This window comes from Alosa sapidissima, chromosome 16 (assembly GCF_018492685.1).
Source record: "Alosa sapidissima isolate fAloSap1 chromosome 16, fAloSap1.pri, whole genome shotgun sequence".
NCBI classification, from domain to species: domain Eukaryota; kingdom Metazoa; phylum Chordata; class Actinopteri; order Clupeiformes; family Clupeidae; genus Alosa; species Alosa sapidissima.
This window is the reverse complement of record NC_055972.1, coordinates 1,316,085-1,328,584: the sequence shown is the minus strand read 5'-3', so window position 1 is coordinate 1,328,584 and position 12,500 is coordinate 1,316,085. Positions and strand designations below refer to the sequence as shown.

General features: G+C 46.9%; 2 protein-coding genes across 5 annotated transcripts in view; both read left to right on the top strand.

Moving 5' to 3' along the window:
* prkn (parkin RBR E3 ubiquitin protein ligase) overlaps positions 1–6,272 on the top strand; it is a 121,836-nt gene extending 115,564 nt beyond the window's left edge. The window contains exons 11-13 of one of the 3 annotated variants that reach the window (XM_042065354.1): positions 2,325–2,442; positions 4,825–4,944; positions 5,048–6,272. In XM_042065354.1, coding sequence (XP_041921288.1) covers positions 2,325–2,442; positions 4,825–4,934 — 228 coding nt within the window. In that variant the 3' untranslated portion in view covers positions 4,935–4,944; positions 5,048–6,272. Of the gene's footprint in view, positions 1–2,324; positions 2,443–4,824 lie in introns of all 3 variants that reach the window. The other 2 variants (XM_042065353.1, XM_042065352.1) reach the window with 2 other exon arrangements.
* A 6,175-nt stretch (positions 6,273–12,447) lies between these two features.
* LOC121685926 (transient receptor potential channel pyrexia-like) overlaps positions 12,448–12,500 on the top strand; it is a 32,377-nt gene continuing 32,324 nt past the window's right edge. Inside the window, exon 1 of one of the 2 annotated variants that reach the window (XM_042066804.1) lies at positions 12,448–12,500. This exon is cut by the window's right edge and continues 80 nt beyond it. The gene's annotated coding sequence lies outside the window, so the exon portion shown is untranslated. The other variant, XM_042066803.1, reaches the window with a different exon arrangement.

Sequence of the window (12,500 nt, the reverse complement as noted above, 5' to 3'; positions counted from 1 at the left end):
GCACAGTTATATGAAGAAAAATCGTATTCCATGACCAAAGATTTCAGTTGCTGACACCAATGGTGATTTGTTTTCACTGTAGCAGGTTCAGCAAATCACCAATTATGGGTGTACGGGCATTTGCTTAAAAAAGGTTGAGAACCATCTACATGCAAAATTCCCTGAATATTAGTGCAGATTCCCTCTTGTTAAGACATTAAGAATGAAATTGCACAAAATGATAAATCGCCTCATTAAACCTCTCCCCGTGTCAGTACATCTATGGAACTCCTCCTATGGCGTGTGATTGTAGGCCTGATTTTTAAGCTAAGCAGCAGCGATGGTCGTGGCCGCTGAGTGGAAGGGAGATCTCCGGTTAAAGCATAGCGATCTTGCTACTCAATGGTTTTCTAAGGTTGGCTATCACTATGTTACAAAGGCAGTGAAATATTAGACAAATGTATGGCCAGTTGGCCACCGCTTGTTAACCCATTCGTATCAGGCTTTTGCAGCCTACACTGTGCATTTGTTTTAATTCGTCAGTATTATATCATAGCAAACAATACAGTCTGAACATACCAGAGAAATGGTACAGCCCAATGGGGGTGAGGGTTTGAAAATTGTATTTCATTAGATTATATCCTGAATTGTTGGAATGTGATGGTAATACATTTAATTACATGCAATACTGGATATCATTACATTTTATTACATGTTTTCAGTACCCCCCAAACTATTATTTTCATCCCATTTGGGAGGGTCCAAGTCTCATCTAGGGGGGTCGGACCCCCCCAATACCCCCTGTAATTCGAACCATGATTGAACCCACGAGTTTTCAGGCTATTGCACGCTAGCTTAGCTCCATGCTAGCCCAGCTCTTTAGCCAAGCATGCTACTGCCACCCCAGCCCACATGGTATGTGCCTTATTCAATTTTTATTTGAGAATTTTAAAAATAAATAACTGATAAATAGAAAATGGTTACCCACCGGAAATAATGTTTGAAAATACGGAGGGCAACGACAATGAACCCGACCGACCAAACCGACAAAGTGGCACCGGTATGCAAACTGCAATCGTGAGTTCCCATTTCATAGCACCACTCTCTGCTAATTGATTTTTAAAATGTAGCTTAGCTTGTTATTGTGCATGAAACTTCACGCCAATCAATCCTCTGATAGATTGCTGTCTCATGCATCTCTCCCACCCTCTTTAGATGCAATCCAAAATATGTGTTTGTTGCCACTGGATTGACCTATATTTAACCAGAAACATTTGTTTTTCATTATACTGTATGTTCAAACTACATTTCAGTTTTGATTATCAAACAGGATTTTTAATTTCAGTGACAACCCTAGTAGTCAGTTTAATCCATCCAAAATGCCATGTAAAGGGTCATACCAAAGTCGCTGTCAGCTGCTTCATGGATCGATGGATCAGGCTAATAGCCAGGGTGGACTAACGCCCAGGCTATGCTAACAGCCAGGCTAGATTTACGGTCAGGCTAGGCTAATGACTAGGCTAGGCTAACGGGCAGGCTAAGCCAAAGGTTAGGCCAACTCCGAGCACTACACAGACCTCTGAAGAACACATGATCTTACAGTAAATCAGAGCCACCAGATGGCAATGTTGAGTCAGAACCCTCTCAGTGTACTGTGTGCAATACCACAAATGGCCACTGGATGGCGATGATGATGATTGTTCAGATGAAGGATGATCCATGATGATGATGATGGTGGTGATGATGGTGGTGGTGGTGGTGGTGGTGGTGATGATGATGGTGATGATGGTGGTGATGATGATGATGATGATGATGATGATGATGATGATGGTGGTGATGATGATGATGATGATGATGGTGATGATGGTGGTGATGGTGATGGTGATGATGGTGATGATGATGGTGATGATGATGGTGATGATGGTGATGATGATGGTGATGATGATGATGATATGATGATGGTGGTGATGGTGATGGTGATGATGATGATGATGGTGATGATGATGATGATGATGGTGATGATGATGGTGATGATGATGATGATGGTGATGATGATGATGATGATGGTGATGGTGATGATGATGATGGTGGTGATGATGATGATGATGATGATGATGATGATGGTGGTGATGATGATGATGGTGATGATGATGATGATGATGATGATGGTGGTGATGATGATGATGATGATGATGATGATGATGATGGTGATGATGATGGTGATGATGATGATGATGGTGATGATGATGATGATGATGGTGATGGTGATGATGATGATGGTGGTGATGATGATGATGATGATGATGGTGATGGTGGTGATGACGATGCCCCTGATGTCTCCACAGGGCTATGTGGTGGACGAGGAGGCAGCTCTTCGGGCTCGCTGGGATCAGGCCTCTCAGCAGACTATAGACGAGACCACACGCCCCTGTCCCAAATGCAAAGTCCCCATCGAGAAAAGCGGTACACACACACACACACACACATACATATACACACACGCACGCACGCACGCACGCACGCACGCACGCACGCACGCACACACACACACACACACACACACACACACACACACACACACATACATATACACACACACGCACGCACGCACGCACGCACGCACACACACACACACACACACACATACACACACACACACACACACACACACACACACACACAATTCTCATGATTCCTGTGTACACATCAAGTCAAAGTCAAAGTCTGCTTTATTGTCAATTTCTTCACATGTTCCAGACATACAAAGAGATCGAAATTACGTTTCCCACTATCCCACGGTGGAGACAAGACATATTTTACCAATTAGGTCCACAGACAAACATAACATTCAAGTAAACAGTATAAAAAGTAAATAAGAAGGCACATACAATGAAGAAATAAGAGCAGCAAAATTTGGGTTGAAATTGTGCATACAGTAGACAGTCAATATAATAGTGCAAAAGTCAGGCCAATAAATGGCTGAGGTAGTTCTGTTTGACCTAAGTATGCAAGTGGCATAGTGGTGCAAGTTATGTAAGAGCAGCAGAAGTGTGTTCAGAAGTGTTTTCAGGACAACAGGACAACAACAACAAGTTGCAAAGTGTACAAGTGGAGTAGTGCAAGTGGAGTAGTGCAAGGCAGCCATTTTGGGTCTAAAAGTCCAGGATGTTATGTAGCGGAGGGTGGAGGGTGGAGGGGGGAGAGAGTTCAGCATCCTAACAGCCTGGTGTATGAAGCTGTTGGTGAGTCTGGTAGTGCGGGAGCGCAGGCTTCTGTACCTCTTCCCAGAGGGCAGTAGATCAAACAAATTGTGAGCGGGGTGACTTGCATCACTCACAATTGTGGTCGCCTTGCGGGTGAGGTGGGTGGTGTAAATGTCCTTCAGGGAGGGGAGTGAAGCACCAATAATCCTTCCAGCTGTGTTCACTATGCGCTGCAGGGCTTTCCTGTTGTATTCAGTGCAGCTTCCTCCCCACACAGCGATACAGCTGGAGAGGATGCTCTCAATGGTGCCTCGGTAGAATGTGGTCATGATGGCTGGTGGAGCACTTGCTCGCCTGAGTTTCCGCAGGAAGTACAGGCGGCGCTGAGCTTTCTTCGCCAGTGATGCAGTGTTGGTGGTCCAGGAGAGGTCTTCACTGATGTGCACCCCCAGGAATTTGGTGCTGCTCACTCTCTCCACCACAGCACCGTCGATGGTCAGTGGCAGGTGTTGGGTGTGACCTCTCCGGAAGTCAACAACAATCTCCTTGGTCTTGCTGACGTTCAGCAGGAGGTTGTTGTCCCTGCACCACGTGGTCAGAAGGTCGACCTCCAACCTGTATCGAGTCTCGTCGCCCTTGGTGATGAGGCCCACCAGAGTTGTGTAGTCAGCAAATTTCACTATGTGGTTGTTGCTGTAGGTTGCAGTGCAGTCATGGATTGGAGGGGAGTGGATTGTTTTTTTGTTTTTTTTAGAAAAAGTATATATTGGTGCACATTGGGAACTTAATTTAATGCCTTCCATTTGCTATGCACTAGGGTCACCTCTATTGCTTCTAGTGGTCATACCTTATTTTTAGGATCATTTGAATTGTTTTGAGGTTTTTTTGTAACATGTTGAGGTTTGGGCGCTTCATCTCTAACTGATCAAAACGGCAATTTGCTTGACTGGCTAAACATATTTTGTAATAACGGAGCGTGATGTAAACCCTGTGGTGATTACCTTTATGTCTGGATAACTTGTGTTGTGCTTCTACTCCCATGAAGAGCTGGCAGTAAGTGTTAAGTGTCAATGCTAACCAGGCTAATAAACAAACCATGCTACCGCGAGTAACGTCGAAGGGTAAAGTCACGTGACTTCTTTCGTAGTCCGTTTATGAAACAAAAGGAGCAATTTGGATTTTTTTACAGAAGGCAGAATATGGTCTGACATTTTCACAGTTAGTAGATTATTACTGTTATTATTATATTATTATTACTGTTTACACACTGTTATTATTATATTATTATTACTGTTTACTCTACTCTACTCTATTCATCTCTACTCTATAGATTATTACTGTACACACACTGAAAAATCATTTTGGTGGATAACTTTGCTGATTTGGCTTCACAATATTTTTTTAAGAATAGGTCTATGGGACTTGACATTGGAGCTGCTCTTTGAAAGGAACGCAACCACTTGGGGCGCTGGGTTTCACTTTCCCTCCCTATACCACACACACACACACACACACACACACACATACCACACACACACATAAAAAAGACCAGTCCATAATTCCCCTCCCTGATTCTCCTGTGTGTGTGTGTGTGTGTGTGTGTGTGTGTGTGTGTGTGTGTGTGTGTGTGTGTGTATTGCAGGTGGGTGCATGCACATGGTGTGTCCGAGGGCCCAGTGTAAGTTTGAGTTTTGCTGGATCTGCCGCGTGGAGTGGAACAGGGAGTGTATGGGCAACCACTGGTTCGGATGAGAACCAACCCATCTGGCAACACACAGCTACCCTATCTGGCAACCCTCAGAGCATCGCAACACACAGCTACCCTATCTGGCTACACACAGTGCTGCGCAACACACAGCTACCCTATCTGGCAACACACAGCGCTGCGCAACACACAGCTACCCTATCTGGCAATCCTTAGAGCATCGCAACACACCGCTACCCTATCTGGCAACCCTTAGAGCATCGCAACACACCACTACCCTATCTGGCAACCCTTAGAGCAGCATATCACACAGCTACCCTATCTGGCAACCCTTAGAGCAGCATATCATACAGCTACCCTATCTGGCAACCCTTAGAGCAGCAGATCACACAGCTACCCTATCTGGCAACCCTTAGAGCATCGCAACACACCGCTACCCTATCTGGCAACCCTTAGAGCAGCATATCACACAGCTACCCTATCTGGCAACCCTTAGAGCAGCATATCACACAGCTACCCTATCTGGCAACCCTTAGAGCATCGCAACACACCACTACCCTATCTGGCAACCCTTAGAGCAGCATATCACACAGCTACCCTATCTGGCAACCCTTAGAGCAGCATATCACACAGCTACCCTATCTGGCAACCCTTAGAGCATCGCAACACACCGCTACCCTATCTGGCAACCCTTAGAGCAGCATATCACACAGCTACCCTATCTGGCAACCCTTAGAGCATCGCAACACACCGCTACCCTATCTGGCAACCCTTAGAGCAGCATATCACACAGCTACCCTATCTGGCAACCCTTAGAGCAGCATATCACACAGCTACCCTATCTGGCAACCCTTAGAGCAGCATATCACACAGCTACCCTATCTGGCAACCCTCAGGCTCCAGTCACATTTTGTCAGGGAAAAAAGAACTTGTAAACTGCCGGTTTGATGAGTAAAGAATAAGTCCCCATAAAACATATAAAACCAACACACATACACACACACACACACACACACACACAACAATCATACTTGGTTACCTGTGACGGCCCAAGAAGGCAAGGGATGGCAAATGTATTTATAAGTATTTATGACGAGTGTTGGTATGTGTTCCCTCAAATGCTGTAATCCAACAGTGTGTGTGTGTGTGTGTGTGGTGTGTTGGTGTATGTTTCCTTAAAAGCTGTTATCCAACAGTGTGTGTGTGTGTGTTCTCAAATGCTGCAATCCAACAGTGTGTGTGTGTGTGTGTGTGGTGTGTGTGTGTGTTTCCTCAAATGCTGTAATCCAACAGTAAACTTGAGGCATGTTGTAAAAGAGGAACACTTGACCTTCGAGTTCATCTCTAGACAAATGTAATGAAATAAATCTTTTATTTCCATAACTGATGTTATCTTGTTTTCTCTTTTTATGACTGAGTGTGTGTGAGTCTGTCTGTGTGTGTGTGTGTGTGTGTATGCGTGTGTGTGTGTGTGTGTTTGTGTATGTGTGTGTGTGTGAATGTGTTTGTGTGTGTGTGTGTGTGTGTGTGTTTGTGTATGCGTGCATGTGTGTGTATACTGTATGTGCTTTTGTGCATGTGTTAATCAGTAATGTGTCCTCTTTAAATGGCCTCTATTACATGAAATGACCTCCTTACATTAACTGGTACAAGACACACACTGTCATACACTCACACAGAGAGACACACATTCCCCAAATGGTGGAATATCCCTTTAAGCTAAGATGACATCAACAGACAACACTTAATTACAAACATAACAGGGTACGACAATTAAAACACAGGGAAGGCCAATGTAAAAAGGTGCGTTTTGAGCCTGATTTTGAATGACGTGATTGAAGGGGCATTTCTGATATCAAGTGGCAGTTGGTTCCACAGCTTAGGGCCAGCAACAGAAAAGGCTCTGTCACCTTTTTGCTTAAGCCGGGACCGTGGGACATGGAGGAGACCTTGGTTGGAGGATGTGAGGGACCTGGGGTCTACATGGGGATGAATGATATCAGCTATGTAGCTGGGGGCCAGGCCATTAAGAGCCTTAAAGACCAACAGCATTATTTTAAATTGTATCCTTGACTGGACTAGAAGCCAGTGCAAGAAGGCTAGGACAGGTGTAATATGTTTTTTGTGTTGGTGAGCAGCCTAGCTGATGCATTGTGGGCCATCTGAAGCCGTGCCACCAGTGTCCGAATGAGACCAAAGTAGAGTTACAATAGTCTAGACGGGAGGTTATGAAGGCATGGATGACTTTTGGACCATCTGAAGCCGTGCCACCAATAGTCTAGACGGGAGGTTATGACGGCATGGATGACTTTTTCCAGATCATTGTATGATAGGACAGACTTGAGTTTGGAAATTATTCTTAACAACAGATGAAATTTGCTTGTCCAGGTTAAGATGAGAGTCTAAAATAACACCCAGGTTACATGGGATTTCACCTAGGGGGCAAGGGGACCAAGGTTGACAGGGATGGAATTTTTGGATTTTGAAGGCCCAAAAACAATAACTTCAGTTTTGTTATCATTTAACTGAAGGGAGTTATTAGCCATCCAGATTTTTATTTCTTCCAAACAGTCTAAAAGAGGCTGCATGGAGTTGCCAGATTTAAGTGGGATGTACAGTTGGGAGTCATCTGCATAGAAATGGAATGAAATATTGAATGTTCTGATTATGTTACCTAGTTACCTTTATTATGTGTGTGTGTGTGTGTGTGTTTATTATCTGATGATGTTACCCAGTTTGTTACCCAGGGGAAGCATGTACAGGCAAAAAAGTACTGGACCCATAATGGATCCCTGGGGAACACCAAATGACACAGGGGCAGAGGATGGAGAGTACTAGCCTATAGATACAGAGAAAGATCTTTGGTGGAGGTAGGAGTAAAACCAGTTAAGAGCTGTGCCCTTAATGCCAACCCGCTGTTCAAGACGCTCTAGTAGTGTACCGTGGTCTACAGGGTCAAATGCAGCACTGAGATCCAACAGGACCAGAATGGCATTATCATCTGAGTCAAGGGTGACTCAGATGATAATGCAGGTCAGATGGAAACAGTTAAAATAGGGAGTGACCGGGATGGTGGGTGTCCTTTATAATGTTCTGGGCTTTTTTGAGACATCAGGAACTGTGCAGTTCTTCCAGTGTGGGGAGAGGGCAGCTGACAATCTTTTGGGCGATGTTGATGACCCTCTGGAGCGTTTTCCTCTGAGCCGTTGTGCAGCTGGTGTACCGTACACACATGCAGTATGTTGGTATGCTCTCAATGGAGGCTCGGTAAATGGACACCAGCAGTCTTTGTGTGATGTTATTCTCAGGAGGTACAGTCTCTGCTGGGCCTTTTTCAACAGCTCAGAGGTGTTCATGGTCCAGGATGGGCTCTTCTCAATGTGGACTCCCAGGAAGCAAAGGTCTGCCATCCTCTCCGCACAGTCCCCGTTGATGATTAATGGTGGGATCTGTTTTCTTACTCCTGTAGTCTATGATGATCCCTGGGGAGAGCCGGTACGACCAGAGAGGAAGCTATTGATCCACATGCAGGTGGTGTGTGGAAGCCCCAGGTCCTCCAGTTTGACCACTAGCTTGTGAGGGAGGATGGTGTTGAATGCAGAGCTATAATCCACAAAGAGCATCCGCACATAGCTCCCCCTGCTGCTCCAGGTGTGATGGTGCAGTATGGAGTGCCATGGCTATGAGTGCAGTATGCTATGGCATCCTCTGTCGATCGATTCGCTCTGTAGGCAAACTGGTGGGGGTCAAGGCTGCAGGGCAGGGCTGCTGTGATGACTACGGACCAGTTTCTCAAAGCACTTCATCACCACTGGGGTGACTGCCACTGGTCAGTAATCGTTGAGGCTAGAGATGTGAGGTTTCTTGGGCAGGGGGGCTATAATTGAGGATTTCAGGCAGGGTGGGACAGTGGACTGTTCCAGTTGAAGCTGATCTGCACAGTTCTTCAGCACCCGTCCCAGAACGCCATTAGGACTGGCCGCCTTCCTCAGCTTGACTGCCCGCACCGTGCGCCTCACCTCACGCTCTTCACCTGTGAGCTTTACGCTGCTGTGGGCCGAGTGGTGCAGTGGTGCCGTCTCTGCTGCTGTGGGTCGAGTGGTGCAGTGGTGCTGTCTCTGCTGCTGTGGGCCGAGTGGTGCAGTGGTGCTGTCTCTGCTGCTGTGGGCCGAGTGGTGCAGTGGTGCTGTCTCTGGTGCTGTGGGATGAGTGGTGCAGTGGTGCTGTCTCTGCTGCTGTGGGCCGAGTGGTGCAGTGGTGCTGTCTCTGCTGCTGTGACCTCGTAGTGGGCAAATAAGATGTTCAGCTCCTCTGCCAGCGTGGGGCCACCTTCAGCAGCTCCGATGGTTGGTCCTGTACAGGTCAGATGCTGACCTCTGCCACACCTGCCTGCTGTTGCTGCTGCTCAGGTGGTCCTCTATCCTCCTCCTGCCTCTCTGATGCCCCTCTTCAGGTTGGCCTCTCTAATGCCCCTCTTCAGGTTGGCCTCTCTGATGCCCCTCTCAGGTTGGCCTCTCTGATGCCCCTCTTCAGGTTGGCCTCTCTGATGCCCCTCTCAGGTTGGCCTCTCTGGCGGTGTTCCCCTCCTTTGGCAGCCGCTGGCCCCTGTGTCATCCAGGGCTTCTGATTGGGGTAGACCATCCAGGGCTTCCAGGGCTTCTGATTGGGGTAGACCATCCAGGGCTTCTGATTGGGGTAGACCCAGATACGTTTGTCCACTGTGACGGTGTCTATGCAGTAGCCCAGAACGCTGTCTGTGAACACCTTCAGGTCCTGATGTCAGTCAGATATTCTAAATCTGGAGAACAGTGACTGTCTACAGTCTCTGTGTTGGTACACCAGCTGTTGTTGTTAGTGACATACACGTAAAAGGGCGGAAATAGGTGACTGACTTTGATAGCATACAGATAAGATAGATACGCGACTTTCTGTTTATCCTGTTTGGAAATGGTATTGGTGACGTTCCAGATATTCTAAATATGTCTACCGTCACTGTGTTGGTACACCAGCTGTTGTTCACGTACACACAGAGCCCCCCCACCACACACACACACAGAGCCCCCCCCCCCCCCCCCCACGCACACACACACACAGAGCCCCCCCCCCACACACACACACAGAGCCCCCCCCTTCTGCTCTTACTGGAGTCCACTGTTCTGTCATGGCGCTGTGTTATGTAGCCTGCTAGCTCTGTTATGGCGCTGTGTTATGTAGCCTGCTAGCTCTGTCATGGCGCTGTGTTATGTAGCCTGCTAGCTCTGTCATGGCGCTGTGTTATGTAGCCTGCTAGCTCGATGGCAGAGTCCGGGTTTGATGACTGTGTGCTATAGATTGTGTGTCCAGTGTGTTTGTGCCATGAGTGTGTGCTATAGAGTGTGTGTGTCCAGTCCAGTGTGTTTGTGCATGAGTGTGTGCTATAGAGTGTGTGTGTGCAGTTCAGTGTGTGCTATAGAGTGTGTGTGTCCAGTCCAGTGTGTTTGTGCATGAGTGTGTGCTATAGAGTGTGTGTGTGCTATAGAGTGTGTGTGTCCAGTCCAGTGTCTTTGTGCATGCGTGTGTGCTATAGAGTGTGTGTGCAGTCCAGTGTGTGCTATAGAGTGTGTGTGTCCAGTCCAGTGTGTTTGTGCATGAGTGTGTGCTATAGTGGTCTTCTGTGAAGTCTACCATCAATGCAGAATCCCCACCCTCTGGAAAACCGCTACAATAATCCCAGTACCCAAAACACCACGTCCCAAAGACCTGAATGACTTCCGCCCCATCGCCCTCACACCCATCCTGATGAAGTGCCTGGAGTACCTGCTGCTACAAAACATCCTGCCACACGTCCGCCCACATCTGGATCCTTTTCAATTCACCTACAGGACCAAGAGAGGCACTGAGGATGCTGTGGCATGCCTGCTGCACCTCCTCCTACAACACCAGGACTCCCCAGGTACAACTGCCAGGATCCTGTTTGCAGATTTCAGCTCTGCATTCAACACCATTCAAAGGCACCTACTGATCCAGAAACTGCGCCACCTCAACGTCCCCTCCCGCCTGATCCATCTCCTCCACAACTTCCTCACCAACAGACAACAGTCCGTCCAGGTAAGCACAACAACCACACCTGCACTGACCTCCAACACAGGAGCCCTGCAGGGTTGTGTACTAAGCCCCTTCCTATACACCCTCTACACAAACGACTGTACCAGCCCCTCATCCAACACCACATTCCTCAAGTACGCCGATGACACCGCGATCCTTGGCCTATCTATCTGAACTATCTCAAACTCAACATCAGCAAAACAAAAGAAATGGCTTTTGGATCCACACAAACCCACCACCCCATCATCATTTCCAATGAAACAGTGGAGACAGTAGAACATTTCAAATACCTTGGACTCACAATTGACAATAACCTCACCTTTGAACATCACACAACAGACATACAGAAAAAAGGAAACCAAAGACTGTCGGCAGTGTGCAAACTAAAAGGACTTCATGTTGCCCCTCATCTACTCCCACTACTGTATACCAGCATTGTCCAACCCATCCTTTTATACTGTTCCACCTGCTTCTTCAACATCCTTACTGTAAAAAACCGTAACAAACTCACCCAACTAACCAATACTGCCACCAAAATAATAGGTCTACATACCCCAAACCTACAAGAACTAAACACTAAGGCCATCACACGTATCACTTATGTAATATCCCTGGACATTACTTACCCACTCAACCGTTACTTCTCACCCCTACCCTCTGGCAGGAGGTTTAGTAGCATAAGGTGCAATAAAGCCCGCTTCAGCAGAAGCCTAATCCCCCTAGGAATACAAACACTCAACAACACAAAGCCCCACAGATAATATATGCAGTGCAATAATGTATGTGCTTCCCATGAAACCCCTAATATTTTATGTAAAAAGTCTGTGTCAATTACCTGTGATGTATGTAAGGTGTATGTCTGTATGTCACTCCTATGTCTGTGTTTCATGTATGTGCCTTTCTGTGCCTGTGACCATGCAGGATGAAAAAGCTGTACAGAAAATGTGAAAAAGAATTTCCCTAAGGGGACAACTAATAAACTAACTAACTAACTAACTATAGAGTGTGTGTGTCCAGTCCAGTGTGTTTGTGCATGAGTGTGTGCTATAGAGTGTGTGTGTGTGCAGTCCAATGTGTGCTATAGAGTGTGTGTGTCCAGTTCAGCGTGTTTGTGCATGAGTGTGTGTGGCCAGTCCAGTGTGTGCTATAGAGGCCGTATTCATCTACAGCGATGTGATCACAATCTCCACAGTTCCAGTTGCATCTTCAGATACAGAACAACACAGTTCAGATAAGACTTCATCAGGAGAGCCCCTGATGCATCATGGGAAATCCTCCTGGTCCAGATGCAGTTCAACTGTCACCATGGCAGAGAGCCCACACCCCTACCCCCCGAACACCCAGAGCAAATATTGGCCTTGCTGTTGCATGCAAAAATACTGTACACTGAACACCCAGGGCAGATAGTTGAGTGACTGGGTGGGACCACAGCGAACACTACGGAGATAAGTGTTCGAGGTCAAGTGCTTTATGGCACTTTTTTACAGCAGAGCGTGCCAAAGCATTACAGCACAAACATCAGAGTTGGA